General features: G+C 43.2%; 1 protein-coding gene across 5 annotated transcripts in view; it reads right to left on the bottom strand.

Moving 5' to 3' along the window:
- PDE4D (phosphodiesterase 4D) overlaps nucleotides 1–27,308 on the bottom strand; it is a 1,744,955-nt gene that overhangs the window by 737,482 nt on the left and 980,165 nt on the right. Inside the window, exon 1 of one of the 5 annotated variants that reach the window (XM_073680270.1) lies at nucleotides 19,043–19,682. The exons of the other annotated variants lie outside the window; for them this stretch is intronic. Within the exon in view, the coding sequence (XP_073536371.1) occupies nucleotides 19,043–19,326 (284 nt within the window). The 5' untranslated portion in view covers nucleotides 19,327–19,682. Of the gene's footprint in view, nucleotides 1–19,042; nucleotides 19,683–27,308 lie in introns of those variants that run through there. 5 annotated transcript variants of the gene reach the window in all.

Raw genomic sequence — 27,308 nt, 5'->3', positions numbered from 1 at the left:
TTTTCTTATGTTACATTCCTGAGCCCTTGGTGCCACCTTATGTTGGGCACTTCTTTCCTTTAATCTACCTTACTTTATATTCTATATTATTGCTGAGCGATAAGCAGATTTATATGTTAAATATGCTGAACGTCATGTACTTAATGTTCCTATATGGCAGAGGATTCTGGCCGTACCTGAAATTTCACTTGGTAGGTGTCCTGCTGCTCAAGTGAAAATGACATTCTAATGAAACATGACAGAAAAAAGTAAGATTGGCTACCGAGAATGCCGAGATCAATTAAACCTCCAGAGATTTAGCTAGAGACAGAGAAATAGGACAATTTAATGAGAAACCTCAATGAACTTCCAGCCTCTCCATATAACACTTCATCACAAATTTACTGTAGCCTGACCCTCATTTCAGGAGGGAAATCGAGCACATCTCATATCTTTCCTAATTTTTATTTCCCTGCTTTTTAGTTCTAACCAAACTTCATGGTTTCCTGCCAATTTCTAAGGTGCAGTAAATTGGTCTTATTATCTTTTTTTTGTAATGTAATGTACTTTGGAAGACCTCTCCGAAAAGAAAAACCATATTCCAGAAGACCAATTTTGATTGCAATTTTGGGTGGCATCACTGAATCTATTATGCATTTTATTTTTTTCCCAAAGTGCCCAAAATAGACATCCTAGTAAATATCCTCTAACATCTCTTATACTTGGTACCATTTCTTAATTACTGTAAGTCACACAGATGCATCTCTCCGAGTCAGGGAGAACCCCAGTTGGCACATCTGGGCATGTGACTGCATTTAGTATGTGTTTGTTCAGGGCATGTTCACACCGGCATTAAAGGCGATAGTCCTGATTCATCAAAGCTTTTAAGCCAGAAATTTTGTGTAAAACGTTTCTAAAAGTCCGAAAAATTTTGAGCGATGCAAGGTAGTGCAAAAATATTGCAATTTTCCAAAATGTTTTAAGCCAATTTCGGTCAGCTCCGCCAAAATGGTTAAAGCTGGGGTGGGATGCAAGGTAGTGATGCGGCTTTGCCGACACGAGACTTTGGATATGCACCGGACACCTGTCCCCAACCCATGTCCCATTGGGGGTGGAACTCAAAGCACCACCCAGTGTTTTTTTCATTTTACCGTTGGAGTGGTGCCACTAATCTAAGTTCCCTGTACTTAGTCTTATACTTACCAGCTGCCGTCTTCATCTGTTATCGGTGCCACTCCAGTCGTCTTCTGCTGGGTGTGACCTGCTGGATCGCTCCAGTGTTTGCTGGGCAAGCTGGAAGTCACAACTCAATGTAAGTCTATGAGAGCCAGAACGAAGCTCTCACAGACTTACATTGAAAGCTTGTGATCTTTACGGTCAGTCAGAAGTTGCTGTCACAAGATAGGGACCGGAGCGGCGCTGGGAAGAGCTGAAGAAAGAGGCTGGTGAGTGTAATACTAGGGTCAGGGACTTTGACGGTACTTTAATTAACATGACACATTAATCTCTTGTACCGTGAATATGTTAGGAAGTTACCAGAGTTACCGTACTAATGTTGGACAAGTCTGTATGGGGTCAATGTGCACAAACATTCAGTAGACATCAGTTTTCCTATGCCTATTGTGGTAGGTCGACTCGCTCGGCTGCTTCCGGAAGTAGACTCAGGAACCGGGTTTTCTCTGCAGGCTTTATTATATGGCATAAAGCCCTGCAACTGCAGAAAAAATAAACACGGCCTTACTGGCAAAATAACAAAACAAAAGATAAACGATAGCTCAGTCCATATGTGTGTGTGCGGTTCGCTCACACAGGTTATGTTCAGCCTTCAGCTCTTCTCTGAGCTATGGCTGTCCAGTCTGGAGACCTTGCCTCTCCAAACACAACACAGAGGAAAAAAAACAGGACTGAACATTTAAAGCTTGCTCAGCCTCACCCTGAGGTGGAGGTATGGGGAATGACTTCCCTCCCATCTCTACGTCATTCCCATAAAATCACACCCTTTTAAAAGAGGTAACCCACAGCATATAACATACTGGCAGAAATTCAGTAGGTCTCAGTTCACACAGGAAAGCATCCTGAGTGACACATACCTTCCCTCACATATAATACCAGTGACTCTGTCACACTATGTGTTATGCCAATTCTGCCCTTGTTGAGGTGCGACTATGTGTAAATGAGTCGTTCCTAACATGTAAACTTAGGTTGGTACAATTCCCCATGAAGATTAGATGCCAAGGTTGAAACATCTGATTTTACATGATTATTATTGGCCAGAACTTGTACAAGTTTAACCTCCTAGATCTGACTGCCCTGCTGACTATAAGATATTAGCAGAAAGAAAGCGCGAAGTAAGAATAACTGGTAGAAAACCAAGAATCAGTCTCTAACCCCACATGTCCTATGCAGGCAGGATTGCTGAAGGTGATAAGTATTCCAAGCCTAGCTATTCCTAACGACCTCTTCAGAACACTACGAGACATTACTCAAAGAGATAGCAATGTAGAAATAGAGTAGACAGCTGAAGTCAAAGTGATTACTGCCGAAACATGTACCCTGCTGTCATAACTGATCATCGTATCCCGGCCAGTGAAGGCTACGATACAATAAACTTGTCATTGTGAGCAATAAAATGCTCATCGGTATGGAGCATAACACGATCATCACTAAACGCTATATTAGATATTACAAGCTAAATGAAATGGGGTATTGTATGGCAATGAAATAAAGAGTGTGTGGTGTATGATGTAGTAACGAGAAATACATATTTTATCACAGGTGTAAGAAATAGTAAGTGAACCTTTTGGAATTTCCTGGACTTCTCCATTGATTATTGTGGTCTGATACTCTTTTAAGTATTTGCTACAGACATTTTTGCACCAAAAAGTGTCTTTTGGCAGGAAAATGCAGGATAAACTAAGCGTTTTTTTTGCCCGCTTTTTTATTTGCAGTTTGAAATGAGTAAAAAAGCTGCAAAAATGCTGAAAGAATTGGCACGCTGCAGGTCTGAAACTGCTTCAAATTTGCAAGGAAAGAATAAGCAAAATGTGCCTGAAACTTCAGGAATCTCGTACACTTTGCAGGTACTAAGAAATTCTTCAGATGTATATACTGATATTATACAACCCCTGGCAAAAAATATGGAATCACCGGGCTCGGAGGATGTTCATTCAGTTGTTTAATGTTGTTAAAAAAAAGCAGATCACAGACATGGCACAAAACTAAAGTCATTTCAAATGGCAACTTTAGGGCTTTAAGATACACTAAAAGAAATCAAGAAAAAAAATGTGGTACTCAGTAAGGGTCATTTTTTTCAGACCAAGCAGAGGGAAATTCTGAGGAAAAAATTATGGAATCATGAATATATATGGAATATATATTACCATGTGCATATACTCTTAAAAAGGTTGTACAATTTTCTTTCCCCAGGAGGGCACCGCTCCTCTGCCTCCCGGCTTCTTGCTTGCTGGGGGCAATGCATTCCTGGAGATTGACAGATTGGACTAGTTCGTGATGAGGGTCCGAACTTTGCATTCTACCGTGCTGCCAACAGTGTCAGCTTTGCCTCTGCAGTATAGGAGAAGTGTAGAGGGACACTGAACTTGTCTGTACTCAGCGATCTGGCAGCTTTGGAGCAGTGTTTACAGGCATAGAGTGCGCAAGCGTGAGCTCCAAGCCTAGAAAACTGGCCACCTCTGAGAGGTGGTATTATAGGCAACAATAAAAACTGAAAAGGGCAATGTATAAATGTAAGGGTGCGTTCACATTGCGTTTTGTCACACGTTCGTCGGAAATGTCCCTCAAAACAGGATTCCGATGTATGCGCCGATGGGGCCATAGACTATAATGGTGCCAACAGCGTGAACGTGCATCATTTTCGGGCGTATACGTCTACTGGAGGCGGACACTCAGACATAATAGACTACATCGGCCCCACTATCAGTATTTGGTCAGTATTCAGTCAGTATTTTTTCTCAGGAGTAGGAGCCAAAGCCAGGTGAGGAGCAATCAGAGAAAAGGTATAATAGAAACAAGTCACCAATTCTGCATTTATCACCCACTCCTGAGAAAAAATACTGACCGAATACTGATAGTGGGGACAGGAGATCGACTGAAGACTGCAAACTGCAAAAACCTCTGATATGTGTCCTCTATTAGAAAAACAATGAAGAAGAATGGTTCAAGAAAGGATGACACTGCTGTCTATAGAAAACATTGCAGACCATCTTAAGTTTGCCCCGGATCAGCTGAATGTTCTACAATGCTTCTGTTGCAAAACTATGATTTGTAATGTATGGATCTCAATGGCTGCAAACAGTTCAAAATTGGAAAATTAATTTAAAGTTGGTTTCACACACAAAGAACACTGATTTATAAAGACCGGCGATTTTCCCATCGGTTTTGATGGAGGGGTATGGTGGAGTCAGGTGCTCCTGGTTCCTGTGCCACAACAGAAATCTTACTCCAGGCCCTGACTGGAGTAAGATTTGTGGTGTAGGGAACGCCACAGCTCATCATAAATTAGACAAGCTGTGGCGTCTCGCCCCCAGCACACCCCAATCCTGCCCATTTTGGTGGGGCAGGGAAAACTAAACTGGCATTAAAATGCTAAAAGTTGTAGAATTTTTGCGCAACTCCGAGTTCCCCCAAAATTTTGCAACTTTTCACAGCAATTTATGCCAGAATTTTGCCAAGATTGCGTCAATGAATTGGGGCCAAATTGTTTTGGGGAAAAAAATACTATTGTAGATTTTAAGGCTATGTTCACACATTGCGTTTTTGCTCCATTTTTTATGCAAATTAAAAGCTGCGTTTTACAGTACCAGCAAAAGCTCTGAGATTTCAGAATTCTCATGCACACACATTTTTTCCGTACTGAATTGGCAAACTGCAGCATGTCACTTCTTTCAGCGTTTTTGCAGTGTTTTTTCACACATAGAAAGCAATGAGTGAGTGCAAAAACGCAGGTATTAGGTTTTGCTGCGTTTTTGGTGCAGAAAACTCAGAAACAACTGCCACTGAACTGTATCAGCATGCACAAGTGACAAATGTACCTGAAAAACGCAGCAAAAATGCAGCAAGACCTGCTTTTTTAAGCAGCTTCTTTACTGCCAATAGAGCAGTTTTGCCTGCAGAAAAAAAAAACAGCAAAAAAAGTGTGAACATAGCCTAATGCAGTTTTTGAGCCAAAAGCAGACGTGGGTTCAAAAGGGACTGGAATTATAAGGGAAGGATTTATACTTTTTCCTGCTGGATCCAATTCTGGCTTTCAAACTAAAATCTACGTAAAAACGGAAGTGGCTTTAAAAAATATATAAATACATAACTTGTGAGTGAGACCAGACTGGGGCCAAAAAAGTGTTCATATTAACAGCAGCATGCAGCAACATGTCAACCTTTGGACATCCTTTTCCAATTTAGATATATCCGGCATACTTCTCAACTGTCCCGGATCCAGCAGGACTGTCCTAAATTGGGGGGGATAACTGACGGGAATTCGGGGGGTATATGCTGATTTACCAGTTGCATCTTTTTTCTCAGGCCACAGATACAGGTGAATAGAAGGGTGGAGCAGGGAGCCGACAGGTCCTTCCTTCACCGTTCAGTCTGTAAAAAGGTTGGAGAGCCTGACGGATCTTTGAGTCACGTGATTTTCTCCTGTCTCGTGACTGGCAGCAGAGCAGGACACAGGCAAGGTTTGTCGGTTATACTGGTACCGTAATTGTGTGCATTGGTGTACCGGAATTGTGTGCGTTGGTGTACCAGAATTGTGTGCGGTGGTGTACCGGAATTGTGTCCATTTGTGTACCAGCATTGTGTGCGTTGGTGTACCGGAATTGTGTGCGTTGGTGTACCGGAATTGTGTGCGTTGGTGTACCGGAATTGTGTGCGTTGGTGTACCAGAATTGTGTGCGTTGGTGTACCAGAATTGTGTGCGTTGGTGTACCAGAATTGTGTGCGTTGGTGTACCAGAATTGTGTGTGTTGCTGAGCTGTGTATGTGTTGATGTTGCAGAAATATGTGTATTGATGCAACATAGCTGTATATTTGTTGCTTTAGTTGAGCTGTGTGTGGGGGGCATCATACTATGTGGGGGCTCTATGGGTGGAGTCTGTAGGGAGCATCAGACACTATGTGGGAGAATGTACTGCACGGACATTACACTGTGTGTAGTGGGCACTGTGGGGGCCATTTACTATGAGTGGCAGATTGCAGAGTGTGTGTGGGGGAGGGGGTGTCAGACTATGTACTATGGGGGCATAATACTGCATAATGTGTACTGTGGCAGAATTATAATGTATGTGAGGTGCACTGTGGGGCCATGAAAGGGGTAACATACTATGTGTGAGATTAGGGATACTCCCTATGCTTAAAATAAAAATTATCCCACAGTTTGTGTCCATCTTACTTATCCTTGAAAGTTGGGAGGTATGGATATATGCCGTAAAGAATGTAGTTTCCTGAATGCAAATAACCAAAGCACTGTAGAACAGACACTGAACAAGCAGGGAAAAGTGGGAGATGTGACTCCAGAATTGTGACTATGACTGTGAGGATGAGTTTGTGATGCTTAGTGTGCACAGCTACCCAGCTAAAAAACAAAAATGCTGCTTAAAATGAGCCTTTACCTTTAAACAAGCAGAGAGGACAGGGATTTTCTGATACCATATAAACATGGGTTCAAATGATAATTTCCTGGCTACCTGCGGCCACCTAGAGAATGAACCGGCACAAAGTTTGGTGTGTAATCTAAGGTGAGCATTCTCTGTAGATTCCTGGCTAAATGCATTAAACCCTAAACTGCGCTGAACATTATAGAGGAGTGCAGCGCATGAGGCCTGGTGTATTAATAGTGTGTTTACTGAGAAATCTCATTTGTTTTTCTTCCATTATACAATTAACATTATCTGAAATATTACATTATCTTATCTCTTTCTACTCTCATTAGGAAATAACAAGCATAATGTATTTAATGTACCATAAAAAGACTTCAGCTATGTTAATGTCTCATTATGTCTAATGAAAACACATCTCTAGACCAAGGGACATGGCCCCACTATCAGTATTTGGTCAGTAGTTTTTCTCACATGTTTCTTAAGCATTCCTCACATGTATTAAACCAGTCGAACAGTCGCAAATCATGTTCACAGGAGTGATTCAAACATATCACCGAGCACGCTGAAGATACTCGGTACTCGCCTGAGCATACTCGCCGAAAGAGTTAACCGAACATACTCGCTCATCACTATTGGTAATATATCATTCTGTGCACATAGACTGTCATTGTTCTCGGCAGCACAGGTCTAATTTACAGGGGACCATGTGCTGCCGAGAACGATGATTTTTAAACAAACTAAAGAATCATCTCACCTGACGAACAAGTGTTTTGCTTAATAGATATGTTGAATCTCCTATTTCCCAATAAGGCACATAAATATTGTGTCATTTGGCTAATAGGAGTGGTAAAAAAAATATAGTGGACTGATCATTATGAGTCCACTTTGGGGACACTGGCACGTACTGCTTTAGGTCAGAATCACACAGCCATATTTCGGGACGTGATGCATGGATCAACCGAAGGTTTCCTGACTCAAACGCAACAGCCTCATTGGCATAATGGAGGGCATTGAGTTCAGCTCAGGAGACCTGCAGCCAGTCCACACATCACAGTTCCAGTCCTATGGGTAGAACCCATATCTACCATATCCCACCGAGGACAAGATCTGCAAAGAGTTCTCCCCATGTTTGTGTGGGTTTTCTCCGGGTTCTCCGGTTTCCCCCCACACTCCAAAGACATACTGATAGGGGATGTAGATTGTGAGCCCCAATGGGGACAGTGTCCATATTGTCTGTAAATTGTCTGAATTGTAAATCACTGCGGAATATGTTGGCGCTATATAAATAAAAAGATTATTATTATATATGTATGGCCTTTTCCACGTATATAACCATAAATGTCCAAAATAAGAATACCCTTTTAAAGTGTTATTCCCTTTACAACATTAAGATAGGGGATAATTTGCTGATTCAAGTACAGAGCTCGGTGGCTTTCTCCGACAGTCCCATAGGCAATTAATGGAGCAGATGTCGAGCATGCGCACCTCCACTACATTCTAGAGGGTTCAATGCATAGGAAATACAGTTATTTTTGGGGGAATAACTGGATAAGGTCTGTCCAGTTACAATAATGGTGCTTTATATTATCTCCGGTCCTCAGAAGATCGGCTTCTATCCTCCACTCTTGCATGTTCCTCACCTAACCGTCTCCAAGATTTTGCCCGAACATTCCCCATCCTTTTGAATTCGGTGCCTTGACACATCCGAATTTCTCCCACAATTAAAAATTTCAGACAGAAACTGAACGCTCAGCCTGCAGCCTGCAATAACCCCGCTGTCACCTCATGGAATTAATGGTGCTTTAAAAATAAATAATAATAAAAGGATCACAAAACAAATACAAAGCCTACAGTCATGGAAAAGCGTGTGAAGAGTCCACAGTAAACAAAGCACACAAGTGACGCTCAAACATTGACCTGATAAAGCAATTGTGATTAAAAGCTACACCATACCAGATGAAAAGAAAGAAAAATACTCAAGAAATTTTCATAATGATGTCGCACATATCTAGTAAATTGAAAGGGAACAACCTAAGAGGTATCGTCTTGTCTCAATGGTTCATACCAGTAAGGTCTCATTCGGACGTCAGTTTCTTTCATGTAGGACAGGGATGTCAAACAGAAACACAGAGAGCCAAAATGAAAAACTTGGACAAATTTGCGGGGCAACTAGTATACAGTATAATGGACCCCACAAAGTCCTCCGTACAGAATAATGGACCCACATAGTCCTCTGTACAGAATAATGGGCCCCACATAGTCCTCCATACAGAATATTGGGCATCACATAGTCCCCCGTATAGTATAATGGGCCCTACATAGTCCTCCATGCAGAATAATGGCCCCACACAGGCCTCCATACAGAATATTGGGCACCACATAGTCCTCCATACAGAATAATGGGCCCCACATAGTCCTCCATACAGAATAATGGCCCCACATAGTCCTCCATACAGAATAATGGCCCCACCTAGTCCCCATTATAGTATAATGGGCCCCACATAGTCCTCCATACAGTATAATGGACCTCACATAGTTATCCATACAGAATAATGGGCCCCACATAGTCCTCCATACAGCATAATGGCCCCACATAGTCCTCCATACAGAATAATGGGCCCCACATAGTCCTACATACAGCATAATGGACAAACATAGTCCTCCATCCAGTATAATGGGCCCCACATAGTCCTCCATACAGTACAATGGACCTCACATAGTCATCCATACAGAATAATGGGCTCCACTGTAACATCCCTGGCAGTGTGCTGGCATGGCTTATCACCTCCCACTATGCAAGACCGCCATCTTACCTATCAGTCCAGGCTGCACACTTTTCTCCAGTACCTGCTGTGTCTCTTGTCTGATTGCTTAGGGCGGCGGCGCGGTTACTGCCTGATTCTTATAGTTACTGTGTGCACACTCCTAATGCCTCCCCAGCCTATTGCTGTGAGTCACTGGATACTTAAACCCCCTCCACCCAGTAGGAGGTGCCTGAGCAACACTTTCTGTCAGTGTGTTCTGTGCAACTGAGTTGCCAGGTCCTGTCCTGTATCTTGTCTGTTTCCGCCACCCTGGGGGCTGTATACCCAGGCCTGTTACCTGTATCTGTGACTTCTCGTCTGTTCTGCCACCATGGGGGCTGTATACCCAGGCCCGTTATCTGTATCTGTGACTTGTAGTCTGTTCCGCCACCCTGGGGGCTGAGTTCCCAGGCTTGCTCCTGTATCTTGTTCCGGGTTCAGTTCCTGTCTGAACTGTGCCCTAGCCAGTTACCTGTTTGTCTCTATGTCCGTACCTTCCCTTTTCCTGCAGTGTCTGAACCTGCACCTAACTCCAACTCGTTGTCTCTGTACTTCTGTTTGTGAGTTTTGTGTCCACTCGCTATTTCATTGCAAGTACCTTGTGTGTATCTGGTTCTGCTTGTCCCGTTTCCCTGCCTCCGTATCTACCTCCTGTGTTGTAACTATCTTCCTGTATTTTCCAGTCTTTTCCATGTGAACAGAGCCCTGTCCTGTCTGCCTGCACCTTCTGCTCTGTTCTGCTCTGCTTGTCCACTGCACCTGCGGTTTCGCTCTGCTCTGCTTGTCCACCACATCTGTCGTTTCGCTCTGCTCTGCTTGTCCACCGCATCTGCGGTTTCGCTCTGCTTGTTCACTGCACCTGCGGTTTCGCTCTGCTCTGCTTGTCCACCGCACCTGCGGTTTTGCTCCGCTCTGCTTGTCTACCGCATCTGCGGTTTTGCTCTGCTCTGCTTGTCCACCACACCTGTGGTTTCGCTCCGCTCTGCTTGTCCACTGCACCTGCGGTTTCGCTCCGCTCTGCTTGTCCACCGCACCTGCGGTTTTGCTCTGCTCTGCTTGTCCACCGCACCTGCGGTTTCACTCCGCTCTGCTTGTCCACCGCACCTGCGGTTTCGCTCCGCTCTGCTTGTCCACCGCACCTGCGGTTTCGCTCTGCCTTGCTTGTTTACCACATCTGCAGTTTCGCTCTGCTCTGCTTGTCCACCGCACCTGCGGTTTCGCTCTGCTCCGCTTGTCCTCCGCGCCTGCGGTTCTGCTCTGCTAGTCCACCGCACCTGCGGCTCTGTTCCTGTATCCTAGTCTGTACTGGTCCCTATCCAGCCTGCGTACATACCTGCCAGTATCTGCCAGTCTGCATACCAGCCGTGCCAGCCAGCACCCGCCTGTCTGCATACCAGCCGTGCCTGCCAGCACTCGCCTGTCTGCATACCAGCCGTGCCTGCCAGTACCCGCCTGTCTGCATACCAGCCGTGCCTGCCAGTACCCACCTGTCTGCATACCAGCTGTGCCTGCCTGTTCCTGCATTCCCCAGTGTGGGTCAACAGCTGTGACCGAGGTCTGACCTGGAGTAGCACCTGGTCCCTCTGCTTGGTTCCTCCCTGGTTCACGGAGTCGACTGAGCCGCCGTGCGACCTTGGTCAGACCGAGTTGATACTTAGTCACGCCCCTCCAGGCACTCCTCGGTTCATGGTCCAGTGGGATCACTAACTATGCTCAAGCCAGTTAGTCCGGGCATGAGCGTAACATCCACATAGTCCTCCATACAGCATAATGGACCCACATAGGGGTGGTGGTTCTGGTGTCGCGGGCCAAATAAAAACACCCTGCAGGCCAGATTTGGTCTACGGGCCAGAGTTTGACATATATGATGTAGGAGAAAAACAATTTGAGATTCATCAGTGATTTTCATCACAGCATCATCAGAGCTTGGTTACAGTTTCATCCGTTTTTTTCTGATGGAGAAAAAAGTTTCTCCACCTTCTCCTATCTATCAGTTTGTTAAAAACGGACAGCACACAGATGTCATCCAAGTGCTGTCCAATTTTTTTACAAGTTGCATTGACGACTTTGATCTTACATTCCCATCAATATCGGACATGTCTCCGCGATTTTGCCAGAACCATAGACCATCATATGAGAAAAACTGTTAGTACATGGTTCCCATCATATATTTCAAAGTTCAATCCTTTAATGGACAAACTGGTAAATACTGTTGTAATGTACCAGAACCATGTTTGTGCAGTCTATGATGGTCCATCGAGGAGCTTATTATTTTTTTTCGAGTTATGAAAATCAGGAATCTCATATTTGTGAGAATAAGATTAGAAGAAGGGAACGCTACAGATCAGCGTCTGAAGGAAATCATAGATCTCCATCCTGATTATGAATGATGAATTGAGAAATGTTATACCACTGAGGAGCAAACAAAAGAACTTCTGGATAATGGAGTCCACCATTAATCTGGGAAAGCTGAAGAGTTTGTGTCTGTTATTACACCTCACCAGTGATCCCTTGCCCTATCCATTCAGGCAAAGGGCTTCAGCGTTCACAAAAATTACAGGGGTTGTCCACTACTAGAACAACCCCTTCTCAAAATTACATGTTCGGCCTCTATAAAATAATAAAGCTTATACTCACCTCCCGTGCCGGCTCCGTTCCAGCAGTGTCGGCACTCGCGGTCCCAGGACTGTGATGCGGTGGAATGACACGTGACCCCGGGGGCCCAATCAGCGCTGGTGTCACTGTCCCCGCATTCTCACGAAATTGAACATGACGAGAAAGTCAGAGATCAGATGCAGCCCAGACTTCCTCTTCATGTTCAGTTCGTACGAAGGCGGGGCCAGTGACGCCCACGCTGATTGGGCGCCGGACACCATGTGTCATTCCACCGCACAAGAGCTCATGGACCGCGAGTGCCAACACGGGAAGTGGGTATAGGTGTTTTTATTTTATTGGGGCCAAACATTTAGTTTAAGAAGGGGTTGTCCTAGTAGTGGACAACCCCTTTAAGAATTGGATGTCATCACTGTAGAGCCAGTGGGGGTTGAATAAGAATCGGTTAGTTTGTTATTTTATCCCATTTGCTCACTGTAGACCTTTTTTGAAAAATCCCAGACAACCCCTTTAAGGATGTGTGCATATGGGCAGGACTATTGCTTAAAGCTTGTAGGACCTAATCCTGAACAATTGGTAGATGTACATGTCCATCCATGATGTCAGGTGTGATATTGTACGTAAGGATGTCACTATACATAATGATCCTGTGCACCATTATATGTATCTCCATCTACTGTCAATGGGCAATTAGCAGAATATGAGATTACAGCTCTGCAGCACTCACTTTATAGAGCTGCTTTCTTAGGATATATGAAAGCCCTCAAACGTAGGGGCAACTGCTAGCTTTCTAAACCGTATTGCCGCCCTATATGATGGTTTCTTTATGACGTTGACACTGATGATTGATAATAAAGGGGGTTGAAGGGCACCTGTAATTTCAGGCAACTTTTCAGATTAAGCTGTCATGTGTGCATGTCAAGAGGAATAACACAATATCTGGCCATTAGATGACTTGTACTCTGCATTTTTCACCCCTTTTCACCTCTGCAGGCGCCATCTTAAATGTTCAGCTGTCCAGGAGCTGGTTGGTAGAGACTAACTATAATTATGTCTCCCATACACAGTATGCAGAGAGTGATTCTCGCTCTCCAGTCTCTATGTAGCACCTTAAGCAGTATGGAAGCTATTATATGGCAATACTGAGCAGTATAGCTGTGAATCCAGCATTGCAGTGAGATATAGTTGCTAAAAGCCGCAGCACGATCTGCCTGTTTCTCTGCCTGTGTATGTCTGGTCTCTCTACCAGTGCTGAGTGCTCCTATTTTTTGGATTATCCTGGAATTTCCGGATGGTTGGCAACGTTGGTCGAGGTGAAAACAGGAAAAAGTGGCTCATAAGTGGAGAAAGAAGCAGATTTCTCTATTTTAATTTAAGCAATTACAAAATTGCTTAAATTCGCTTGTAATATAGTTTTATGCAAAGATGATTGAAATGACAGGCACATGAAGACAACCCATATGCGTATGATATATTAGTGTACAGAGGGATGGAAAAGAGGTGATAATGGAGAGCAGCTAACAGTCAGCATTTTTCTCTTACTGTCGCTGTTTAAAAAGATTTATAATTTTTATAATGAACCAGGCAGCTCAGGATGATCAATGCAATAGTATCCAAGAGGGGAGTGATGATGGATTACAATATTGTGACCCACATAGTTACTCTTTGGGGTTCTCCTTGTAGAGAGACATAGGCAGGCAATGCTCCATGGGAAAAGGAATGCAAATTAGCTTCTGAATTTACTTTTATTTTTCAGGGTTAAAAAAAGGCACAGACTCTTAAAAGGTACAAAAATGTAGTAAGTGCCGAGTGACGCCATAGACTCAGCACTTGTGCGGCAGCTGCTTCCCCTGTAATACTGCATGACCATAGTAAAGTTCTCAGCAAGCGGCGGGCACAACACCGATCACAAGCCATAAATAAGCACCATGTTGTGGTGTTGTCCTGACAACTGCAATGCACAGAGCCACAATGGCCAGGATGTCTCAGGTGGCGTTACTATAACAACAGATGGAGTCTCTCAGATACCAGTAGTAAGGGAATGTGTACGGGATTGATTGTTTTAGTCAGTGCGGCAGAGCATTGATCAGTCTCTCCTGTCTTTTCTATATATCTGTGTCATGGAACTCGCAACAACTATTTCCATGATCAAACATATACGTGAACAAGTCTGACCTAAAAGCACAGTAAATGTTGACTAAGAAGCATAAATGCTGAAATAAGTGGTGTCTACAATGGTATGTCAGCAGTGTCGGACTGAGATGCCAAGAGCCCGGTGCTCTACTACATGCGAATATCACATCATCCTCAGTCACACATTCACCTTTCCTTCTATATAATAAAATATTGGGTCGTTTATAAATGATGAGACGCTGCCTTCATCTGTACATGATGTATTGTGCCAACTACTGCCCATCTATTGGGTGAGGGGTCCACTCCTTCCACAATTGCCCATATATTGGGTGAGGGGCCCACTCCTTCCACAATTGCCCATATATTGGGTGAGGGGCCCACTCCTTCCACAATTGCCCATATATTGGGTGAGGGGCCCACCTCTTCCACAATTGCCCATAAATTGGGTGAGGGTTCACTCCTTCCACAATTGCACATATATTGGGTGAGGGGCCCACTCCTTCCACAATTGCCCATATATTGGGTGAGGGGCCCACTCCTTCCACAATTGCCCATATATTGGGTGAGGGGCCCACTCCTTCCACAATTGCCCATATATTGGGCGAGGGGCCCACTCCTTCCACAATTGCCCATATATTGGGTGAGGGGCCCACTCCTTCCATAATTGCCCATATATTGGGTGAGGGCCCACTCCTTCCACAATTGCCCATATATTGGGTGAGGGGCCCACTCCTTCATAGGTGGTCACCAGGGAGGTCACTTGTTCCCCCATGGGCCAGTTCAATTGGGTACGTCAGGACAACAAAAACCACTAATATTACATTTTTTTCCAATTTTGTTCTTCCTGGCAAAAATGTCTTGAGATATGTGCAAAGTATGCTACCTCTCCTTCTCTAAAAATGTAAGGTGTGATTGTATATCGCTGGGATTTGTCATCACTTAAAGGGAGATTGTCATTAGATATATGCTGCCCGAACCACAGGCAGCATGTCTTTGTGTGTGCATAGAGAGAGACCTGTCAATCAAATGGAGTGGGGCGGGGAGATGCATCAGGACCATACTGGACTAGTCAGGTTTATCCTAAGAGTCCTAAGATGGCTTTTCTAATTTTTCTCTATAACACCGTAGTGTAAAACATTTTTTTACTAGGAGAAAAACAGAGTCATCATGGTTTTTTAAAAAAAGACACATATTTTATTAACAATCAGTTAAGACAAGTGTTGTAATCAAAAAACAAAAGGAAATTAATAAAGAGCAAGTGAAAAGCAAGGTGGACAATGAAATATCCACATAAGCCCAAACAGACCTGCCTCAATATTAGATGCTTAATCAAAAATAGACACAACTCTTATGACTGGAAAAAAGGATTTTTCCATAAGAGTAGAAAGACCGCTGCACCTAAGATTTTCAACCAATACAGTGAAAATTGCATAAATAATAGGCCAATAATTTATCTCAATGGAATATCAAAATTGAAGAGCTGTCGTTAAACTGAACACCTAGTGGCGCACTATAGTATACTGAAAAAAGAGAACAAGCATCAAAGACAGACCCATCAATTAAGGTGCACAGCGTGCATGTTAATATAAACTATAGAGTTGGACAGATAGAGGAGCATCTCCACATATTCCCTCCCTTCCCCCAATCTCCCACTCCTACAAAATGAAAGGAGGGGAGAGTGACCTCTTAGGCATATTAACATAAAGTGCCAGAAAGGGCATGTCACTCAAATTGGCAGTGGGGGAGATGTTGTTCTTACCAGGGATGGTGGTGGGCAGTCAGTGGGCTTTAGGACAAACCACGTGCGTCCCCGACGCGCGTTTCGCGGCGACTACGGCCGCTTTCTCAAGGGGCGGTCAAAACATGCTCAGATTCATGCAGCCCACTGCTTGGGCAGCTTAAATCTAATTCTTTCAGTTAACTATGGGATGTTCGCCTATCCGGAGAGTGAAGGGACAGCATTGCTGCTTTAGTGCAGTGTCCCCGTCACAGTTTTCTCTCTGCAGAGGGCAGCTCTTGGCCATCCGCTACAGTAATGTTCAATCTAAGTGCATGTGGCCAGCAGCAGTTCCCCCCTATAATCAGTAAAAACTGTAAAGGGGACACCCCTCTCTACCAGATATGAACTTTGGAAACCTATTTTAAAGTATATTCTCTCCAAAGACCCCGATCTAGACTAAATTTTTCAGCAATAGATTTTCTTGACCCGCTTATTTCAGAAGACCTTAATCTTTATTGCAATTTTGAAGGGTCAGAGCTGGACAAACCTCTGGAACCAGACAACTAACCCGTCTGTTTTTTTTTACTACTGCCACCACCAAACTTTTTGAGTTCTTTATTGAAGTTCCTATTACCTGTCTGCATTAAAATCTAGTTGGCTTTGAGGGTTTACTCACTGTTTCCTAAAATCTACAACAATCTGTCTTAAAGGGAGTCTGTCAGCAGGTTTTTGCTATGTAAGCTGAAGACAGCATGCTGTAAGGGTTAAAACACAGATTTCAGGGATGCCTCTCTTATCAAGCTCAGAGGTTTTGTTTGCCTGCAATGATTGTTTTAGCATCATTAGCTCATCATTGCTCAGACCAAGCAGTTCTGCCTCCTGATCTGGCAACGCCCCCTACTGTAATGGGCTGCTGTCTATGCCTGCTGTGGGCGGGGTCAGCTGTGGTGTGGGTGGGGTTAGCTTTCTCAGCTCTGCTTCATTGCTAAATCTAAAAGCTCTGATTGTGTCACAACGGCTGCACCCAGTAATCTAAGTGATACATAGTTGGATTCAGCTTCTCTTTGCCTACATCAGGCTGCTCTCAGATGAGGCAACAAAAACCTGGTGACAAATTTCCTTTAAATTTAAAGGCATTGTTTCAAATTGCAAAAACAGCGCCACACCTGTCTATGGGATCCTTCTTGTACTACAGTTGAGCTCTATTAAAGTAAATGTAGCTGTACTTTAATTCCACTCACAACCTTTGAACAGCTATGGGGCTGTTTTTAGAAGAAACCTGGTTTTTCTTAACCAAATTAAACATTTAAAGGGACCCTGTCAGAAAGACAGAACAGAATGACTGTTCAAACCAAGCACAGGCGCTCGGTGCACCCTAGGTGTGGCCATACATTTAAGTGCAGCTTCCAACCTAGTTATTTTCCCTCTATCTCCGCCCTTCTCTGGCTCTATGAATCCAGACTGGCATTATAAGTCAAAAGGATGCTGGTGAAATAGGAAAGTAAGGTCATAGTGATGCTAAATTCCCTGTGACTATGGGTCATCCACAGCCTGATGCCTCTGGGAATAATAGAGAGGGGCAGGGGGCTTCGGCACAGGTGTGTTGGCATACAGGCTGTACAGGGTAGAGCAGGCATGGGAAATAGCTATCTCTGTGTCTGCTCTTCCCTGTATATTGTATTGTTCATACTTGAAATAAAGCAGCTAAAAAGGAATATGCAAAAACTGCTGGAAAAAGAAAAAACTCAACAAACACATCTAAGAAATAAGCTTCCACTACAATGTTTCAATTCCTACATGTATAAACAAGAGGATGCCAGGAACAACAGCACAAGTGCTAAGTATATTAATAAACTAATCACATCAAGTATGAAAGATCTCCTCCAGCATAAAAGGGCAAATGAATTACTACACTGTGAGCATCTTATACTACAATTCTTACTAGGAGAAATAACATAAACCACAAACTTGACCCAATGTCCTCCCTTTTTTGACACTTTGACAGTATATGCCCTTCTGTGTGCGTAATTTTGAAGGATGAATAAGACAAAAAACAATGCAGCAACTAATACAAATCAGGAGGAAATGTATTAGATACAATAAGACATCTAATGTCTTTGCAAGTTTCACAAAATGCATTTCAAACATCTGTCATATCAATCAGTTGGATGTGAAAATGGATAGAAATGTATAATCACAGAAAGAAAGAAAGGAAGGAAGAAAAAGAAAGAAAGAAAAGAGTAGTAACAGAAGCACCAGTTTTGTGTGGGCCACTGGACACTGACTTGTAGTCCACTCAATAAAACAGAAAAAAAAAACAACAGACAACGCTTCAAATAAAGTGTACAAAATTAGTGGGGATACATTACTGACCCATCACAATGTGATGTTTCAGTAGCAGAAAAAAACAGTGGTGAGCCTTCCATCAAATAGATAGATATGTGATAGATATGGAATAGATAGATAGAATGATGGAAATATATATATGATATATATGTGATAGAATAGATAGATATATATGATAGATAAATAGATAGAGAATAGAAGATAGAGAGGAGAATATGATAGATAAATAGATGTTAGATAAATAGATGATAGATTGATAGAGAGGATATATGATAGATACAGAGATATATAGGTAGATATATAGATGATAGAATGATGGAAAGATATATGATATATATGTGATAGAATAGATATATATATGACAGATAAATAGATCGAGAATAGAGAGAAGAATGTATGATAGATGATAGATATAGATAGATAGGTAGATATATAGATGGTAGAATGATGCATTGGTAGATAAAAGGATATATTAATATAGATAAGTATATATGATATATATATGATTGATAATATGTTTTTCATATATATAGTTTGCTTAATACTGCAAAATGTGCAGTGTAGCTAGATGAACATATTGCATTTGCAGCTGGATATAGGTGGACACACAGTAGCCTATGAGATGACTAATCACTAGGGTGGTGTGTTTCTGCCAGTGCTTTAACCCTTAGTGTCCTGCTTGCTCCCACCAGCACCCTGCCCCAGAGGTTTGCTCCCAGCACATATACAGTGACACCATTATCACACAGTGTAACACCAGTGCAGAGGACACCATAGGACAGAGCCTTGTGCAGGGCACATACACCTCCCAAGAAAACAGGAACTTTCCTTACCATGTATGAGCCACAGTGAAGCGCCTCTGCTTGGGGATGTTACTGCTCAGCAGCATCCTGCGGAGGAGCCTGGGGGAGTTCCTGGGGGAGATGATGGGTGACAACCTGGGGGACACAGTAGAAGTCTTCCTGGTGGTTCTGGACTTTTCATGATGCAACAGGTTCTCCCTTAAAGTCTTGACCAGATCCTCATTAAGCCAGGGGTTGGAGCAGTGGGTATTATCCACTTCAGGAACAGCCAGGGTGTCTGAGCTGGGTGCTTGCTGCTGAGCCATGTCCTCCATGTAAGTTGGGTGAAGTGTAGAGGATAGGTGCAGGGTGGGCGACCTACTTGCTTGCTGCAGAGCAGCTCTTTTGCAGGTTACTCTTCCATGGGTAACATCTCCTCAGCTCCTCTGTATATGGATAGTGATCTGTCCACACAGCAGCCTAACTCCTCCACTGGAGCCTCTGACACATTACCACTCCTCTCCTCAATAGCCTTGGTACTGGCTCTTTGGGCAATGCTCAGAAGACCAGGACTGGCTCTGCATTAGCTCTGCTTTGTGAGAGCCCTACAGGTTCTGCTAAACTATTGCAAGTCCTACCACTGCAGCTGTGTCTCTGTACATAGAAAGTCATGGGAGGAGGGAGGTGAACGCCTGCTCTGGTGGCTGGCAGCAGCCTCTCTGCCTATACATTACACTGCCAGTGCTCCTTGTGCAAGAAGTGAAGCAGAAGAAGCTTCCTCTGCTGACATCTGCTCTGCTGTGAGCAGGTAGAGACAGGAGCCACCATCTCATTTATTGATAGTTCAACCATAAATTATTAGTTATATCATCTGGAAAATGCTGCAGTGCTGACAGTAAGTGGAAATATCTGCTCCCCCTTATTCACCAATACGCAGGAATCCTCATATTGATATGTGGTTGCTCTGCTAGTATTGATAATGTGATAATCCGGGTGATTATTGTTCAAAAAAAGTATTGTAATGTTTATTGTTTTTAAAATTAAAATAAAACAAGAGAAGTTACAATATGAAACAATAGAGATGAACCTCTTCTTATGTATCTTATTTGGGCTGGTGGGAAAATCCAACCTGTGAATCCACAACAGTAATCCAATGCTGAGAACCTCAGACAGTAATCCAATGCTGAGAACATCAGACAGTAATCCAATGCTGAGAACCTCCGACAGTAATCCAAGGCTGAGAACCTCAGACAGTAATCCAATGCTAAGAACCTCAGACAGTAATCCAAGGCTGAGAACCTCAGACAGTAATCCAAGGCTGAGAACCTCAGACAGTAATCCAAGGCTGAGAACCTCAGACAGTAATCCAAGGCTGAGAACCTCAGACAGTAATCCAAGGCTGAGAACCTCAGACAGTAATCCAATGCTGAGAACATCAGACAGTAATCCAATGCTGAGAACCTCCGACAGTAATCCAAGGCTGAGAACCTCAGACAGTAATCCAATGCTGAGAACCTCAGACAGTAATCCAAGGCTGAGAACCTCAGACAGTAATCCAAGGCTGAGAACCTCAGACAGTAATCCAAAGCTGAGAACCTCAGACAGTAATCCAAAACTGAGAACCTCAGACAGTACTCCAAGGCTGAGAACCTCAGACAGTACTCCAAGGCTGAGTACCTCAGACAGTAATCCAAGGCTGAGAACCTCAGACAGTAATCCAAAGCTGAGAACCTCAGACAGTACTCCAAGGCTGAGAACCTCAGACAGTACTCCAAGGCTGAGTACCTCAGACAGTAATCCAAGGCTGAGAACCTCAGACAGTAATCCAAGGCTGAGAACCTCAGACAGTAATCCAAGGCTGAGAACCTCACACAGTAATCCAAGGCTGAGAATCTCAGACAGTAATCCAAGGCTGAGAACCTCAGACAGTAATCCAAAGCTGAGAACTTCAGACAGTAATCCAAAGCTGAGAACCTCAGACAGTACTCCAAGGCTGAGAACCTCAGACAGTAATCCAAAGCTGAGAACCTCAGACAGTAATCCAAAGCTGAGAACCTCAGACAGTACTCCAAGGCTGAGAACCTCAGACAGTACTCCAAGGCTGAGAACCTAAGACAGTAATCCAAGGCTGAGTACCTCAGACAGTAATCCAAGGCTGAGAACCTCAGACAGTAATCCAAGGCTGAGAACCTCAGACAGTAATCCAAGGCTGAGAACCTCAGACAGTAATCCAAGGCTGAGAACCTCAGACAGTACTCCAAGGCTGAGAACCTCAGACAGTAATCCAAGGCTGAGAAACTGAGACAGTAATCCAAGTCTGAGAACTTCAGACAGTAATCCAAGGCTGAGAACCTCAGACAGTAATCCAAGACTGAGAACCTCAGACAGTAATCCAAGGCTGAGAACCTCAGACAGTAATCCAAGGCTGAGAACCTCAGATAGTAATCCAAGGCTGAGAACCTCAGACAGTAATCCAATGCTGAGAACCTCAGACAGTAATCTAAGGCTGAGAAACTCAGACAGTAATCCAAGGCTGAGAACCTCAGACAGTAATCCAAGGCTGAGAAACTCAGACAGTAATCCAAGGCTGAGAACCTCAGACAGTAATCCAAAACTGAGAACCTCAGGCAGTAATCCAAGGCTGAGAACCTCAGGCAGTAATCAAAGGCTGAGAACCTTAGACAGTAATCCAATGCTGAGAACTTCAGACAGTAATCTAAGGCTGAGAAACTCAGACAGTAATCCAAGGCTGAGAACCTCAGACAGTAATCCAAGGCTGAGAACCTCAGACAGTAATCCAAGGCTGAGAACCTCAGACAGTAATCCAAGGCTGAGAACCTCAGACAGTAATCCAAGGCTGAGAACCTCAGACAATAATCCAAGGCTGAGAACCTCAGACAGTAATCCAAGGCTGAGAACCTCAGACAGTAATCTACGGCTGAGAACCTCAGACAGTAATCCAAGGCTGAGAACCTCAGACAGTAATCCAAGGCTGAGAACCTCAGACAGTAATCCAAGGCTGAGAACCTCAGACAGTAATCCAAGGCTGAGAACCTCAGACAGTAATCCAAGGCTGAGAACCTCAGACAGTAATCCAAGGCTGAGAACCTCAGACAGTAATCCAAGGCTATGAACCTCAGACAATAATCCAAGGCTGAGAACCTCAGACAGTAATCCAAGGCTGAGAACCTCAGACAGTAATCTACGGCTGAGAACCTCAGACAGTAATCCAAGGCTGAGAACCTCAGACAGTAATCTAAGGCTGAGAAACTCAGACAGTAATCCAAGGCTGAGAACCTCAGACAGTAATCCAAGGCTGAGAACCTCAGACAGTAATCCAAGGCTGAGAACCTCAGACAGTAATCCAAGGCTGAGAAACTCAGACAGTAATCCAAGGCTGAGAACTTCAGACAGTAATCCAAGGCTGAGAACCTCAGACAGTAATCCAAGGCTGAGAACCTCAGACAGTAATCCAAGGCTGAAAACCTCAGACAGTAATCCAAGGCTGAGAACCTCAGACAGTAATCCAAGGCTGAGAACCTCAGACAGTAATCTAAGGCTGAGAAACTCAGACAGTAATCCGAGGCTGAGAACCTCAGACAGTAATCCAAGGCTGAGAACCTCAGACAGTAATCCAAGGCTGAGAACCTCAGACAGTAATCCAAGGTTGAGAACCTCAGACAGTAATCCAAGGCTGAGAACCTCAGACAGTAATCCAAGGCTGAGAACCTCAGACAGTAATCCAAGGCTGATTTCTACCACGAATTTGCAGTTTGAACTGGCGCAGGTCTGCACAATGCAATGGAGTTAATCTGCGTGTGGCTGCCTGCAACGGTTTCATATGTGACTTTAGTTTTTATTATACAATGTAGTAAAAAAATTCACACTCATAAGAGTGACAAGAGGGATTTTACCATTGATGGCAGGCAGTTTGTAGGTAGATTCAGAGGAAGACACAGACAGAAGAGAACTCCTGTGTAAGAACAATGTATAGGCCCTTTGAAGTCCAATAATTTGTCTGTGACTGTAAGATTAGGGTCACACGACCATACCTTCTCCATCCGAGAAAAACAATCCGGTCATACTAATCAGACATTGATTAGAGTGGGATTTGTTTTTCTCAGATGTGGAGAATAAAAAAAAAATCTCCATCTTCTCTGTTATATCAGTCCGTGAAACTCAAACCACAATCCGATGTCATCCGAGTACAGTCCGATTTTTTTTGGTTGAGTGTGATTCGATTAATGGTGGGAAACTGTGCATTCTGCTATTTTTTGGTCCTCCGACTACTCGGTCCAAGGAAAAAATCAGACATGTGCATGGCGTCATTGAATAGCATTGGTCCGAGTATGATCTAATGTTTTTACAGATCATACTTGGACCGAAACTGCAAGCCATCACCGTTTACTGCTTTGGAGGTAGAAATTATTATCATTATATTATATGACTTACCCTTCTAATCTCCCACTATTCAAGTGCTTTTTTTTATCTTGGTCCCCGCTGGTCCAGCATATTGTCACCTGCTGTACATCAATCACATGACCACTGCAAGCAATCACTGATATCAGTGGTCATGTGCCGTACAACCTAGCAGTAGCAAACATGTGAACTATGTACATAATATTATTGCTGCAGGGCTAGTTGGGACCATTAAATGGGTTGTACAGGACTATTTTATTTACTTTTTTTTTTACTATGGCCTGTGAGACAGTGAGGGGAATCAAATGCGATGGACGTTATGTACCTCCTGAATGTGTTTAGAAGCATACTGAACCGTTTGAGTGCATTGTAATCATAGCCATGCAGTGGTTGCCATGCAAAATAAAAGAAAGTGTGGAATGGGTGAAGTTATTTGACCAAGTCAGATTAGAAAAACCTGTCTTGTGCTTTTATTTTTGGAGAGATCTGTAGGATGGTAGTGGGACGGATCTCTCCCTTCAGTCTGGGTCTTACAAGTGGCCCACGGTCATGGTTTTCATTTAAACCTGCCGTTAAGGTTTGGGTGAGTCAGTTTGTGTTTGATTTCACGTGTAGCAGAGCTTCAGGCGCTGTGGACGTATGCCTGTCTGTATGAAGTTAACACAGACCAGAGCCAGCGACGTGGGTAAACACGATATCACCCGAGAACCTTATGGGCGTGCAAGTGCCAGTGGCACTGGACTTTATTTACGGCTGCGATCCGGGGGTGAGCAATTATCATGTGTGCAGTATTTGGACAATAAAGGAAATTTTATTTAACTTGCCTGGGTCACTGTCTCACTAGTTTGACTGGCGGAAACGCCGCTGCCTTAGAGGGCCTGAAAACTAACAGGCAGGTAGTTGCTAACTGAGGCACTGGCTCAGAATGGTCACTAACCACTCTTATCAGAGATTCAGCTGCTCCACATCAACATAGGAGCTCTTCTTCTTCCGGGCTGCTCTGTTGATGGGGAGTGACTGCCGATATTATATTTGGCAGCTGGCTCCCTGCAGTAAGGCAGTGGGGAGCTGACTGTCAATCAGCATGACATTGACAGTCACACCCTGTCAACGGAGCAAAGCGGAAGAGAAGCCGCTGTTTTGATGATGTGACATCAGCAGAAGCCAATGAATCGCCGCCAGGAGAGGTTTGTGACTGCACTGTGCTGGTAGAGATCAGTGCCTGGTACAACAGGCAGGTAATTATCAACTATCTGCCTATTAGTCTTTAGGCCTGTAGTAAAAAAAAAAAATTGTCCTGGATAACCCCTTTAAGCAGCAGCCCTGGAACAGCGGGGATTAGAAGAGTAAGGTATGGTTATTTTATTGTGTCACCATATAGCCTGATGTTAGGCCACTTTCAGAAAATCCTGGAAAATCTAAAAAAAATTATGAGCACCTAAGAGTCATTATTGCATTTGACATTTTTTTGTCTAGTTTTTTTTTTTTTTTCTTTTTACTGTTCTTCATTTGTACTTAATTCTTCTCCTAATATGTGCCTTTTTTAAAGTCAATTTTATATGTATTCATTTTTTTTGTTATCTACACCATGGTTGTTCTAGGGTTTGGGGTTGATGTTTTCAGCTGATTAGTCAATTTTTGCACAAATGTACTGCAATCACCACTATAATGATTTTATGTTCAAATGTTTTTTTTATTTTAGCAAGTGTTGCAACATTTTAGCAGAAAACAAATGGTTAAACGTGTCTTTAGTGACGAATCAAATTACAAAAGCTGCCTATAAAAGTCTATGGAGATGGAAGGGAGAATGGAAAGGAGATGAAGGTAGAAAGAGGCCGAACACACAAAGAGAAACTGCTGAGACTTCTAGTGACTGGAACATAAAAGGCTGATAAAAAAAAAATCGTAATACAAGCCATCTAATGGCTAGTAATAATGTTATTCCTCATGCACACAAATATGTCAGCTGTTTCTGAAATGCGGTCAAAGATTAAACCCCCTGTATCAATATAGAGTCACATAAATCATTGGTGAGTAACTTCAGCCACTACCAGAGGGACATTTGGAGCTGGAGTTTCACACTGAACTCAATATAGTATGCAGCAGAGAAGCGCAGGGTTCATCCCCTGGAGGCCAGAGCATGCTTGAAAAACCTTTAAACATAATAGACTGTGGGTGATGTGGAGGATGCCGGTCTGCACCATGGAAAAATGGCCATTGGGCAAGATTCACCTTTCCCCCAAATTACGGTAATTATTTTTAAATTTCTTCTGTTTTATACAGAAAATTAATTATTGTGGTTATCAGTTTGCTAGGCTACTTATGTAGAGCGCAGCAGTCAAGCACGTTTTTTAATTGACTGCTGCACTCTGCACATTGAACAGTTAGTGTATGTTTACACAATGCGATTCCGCTGCATTTTTTACCACTATATCCCATTTCAAACACTGTCTGTGCAGAGAACAGGAGACAGATCAACACTGGCTGCTGTGCTCTGCACATAGAACACTAGTGAGATTAGCTTGCTCAGTTCATCTGCTGCCTATGCAGAGCGCAAAAACACTTAGGAAAATCCACAACAAAAAATGGGGATATGTCATAGAGACACGTCTGTCAATATGAACGGCCCAACAACAGTAAAAAGAATTGTATATATTAAGTGGACAAAAGATGAATGGCAGACCATTCGGTTGAAAACACAGAGGATAGGAGAACCACCGAATGTCCAGTCCAGAATACAAGAAACATAAACAAATATAAATATAAAAGGACCTTTATTAAACAGTGGTCAAAAGTGGTGCTGCAAACACATGCAATCCCACCATATCATAAATCATAAAATGCAATGTACTAGTAGAAATAACATACATAGACCCATACAATGAGTAAGGTATATTGCAGATCCATGCATAAATGATCGAGAAGTATGTCAGAGAAAATCACAACATGAAGGACACGTGTTTATATATTTCCAAGAAAAAAACCCCTGACGAAGGACACTACAGTCCGAAACGCGCGTCGGGGCTCTTCCTGTGTGATCCCTCCATCTCCTATATATAGGTATGTCAGGCCTTTTGCCTTATATTGGGCACATTTAATTTGTACAGATGTATTACTGCTATGGTATAGTCACATTGGCACATGAATTTGTGATTTTTTCTTGGAAATATATAAACACGTGTCCTTCATGTTGTGATTTTCTCTGACATACTTCTCGATCATTTATGCATGGATCTGCAATATACCTTACTCATTGTATGGGTCTATGTATGTTATTTCTACTAGTACATTGCATTTTATGATTTATGATATGGTGGGATTGCATGTGTTTGCAGCACCACTTTTGACCACTGTTTAATAAAGGTCCTTTTATATTTATATTTGTTTATGTTTCTTGTATTCTGGACTGGACATTCGGTGGTTCTCCTATCCTCTGCCTATGCAGAGCGCAGCAGTCAAGCTTTGCCACTGACTCCTGCACTCTACACATTCAATATCAATGTGCAGAGTGCAGTAGCCAGTGATAAATTCAGCTCCACTGCTGTATTCTGCATAGGCAGAGCTGAGCTGAATTCAATAAATGTTCAATGTGCAGAGCATAGCAGTCGGTGATGATTTGACTGCTGTGCTCTGTATTCTACAGGTAACCAGGAGTGATCCTAGTTGTCACTCTCCTTTCCCTCCTGCTAGCTATTGCTTTATTTATGCAGTAAGCTCCTGATTTACGTCCAGTGGCAATTGCAGAATGTTAACTTCTTAAAGCACCACTCCAGCATTTAAAGCACCACTCCAGCATTTAAAGCACCACTCCAGCATTTTTTTTTATTTCAGCACTGGAGTGGTGCCACTAATGTGAGTTCCCTGACCCCAGTATTATACTTATCAGCCGCTATCTTCA

This window comes from Phyllobates terribilis, unplaced genomic scaffold, assembly GCF_046119375.1.
Source record: "Phyllobates terribilis strain yellow unplaced genomic scaffold, ASM4611937v1 Scaffold_1__5_contigs__length_1240528914, whole genome shotgun sequence".
Classification (NCBI taxonomy): Eukaryota; Metazoa; Chordata; class Amphibia; order Anura; family Dendrobatidae; genus Phyllobates; species Phyllobates terribilis.
This window is presented reverse-complemented; position numbering and strand designations above follow the sequence as displayed.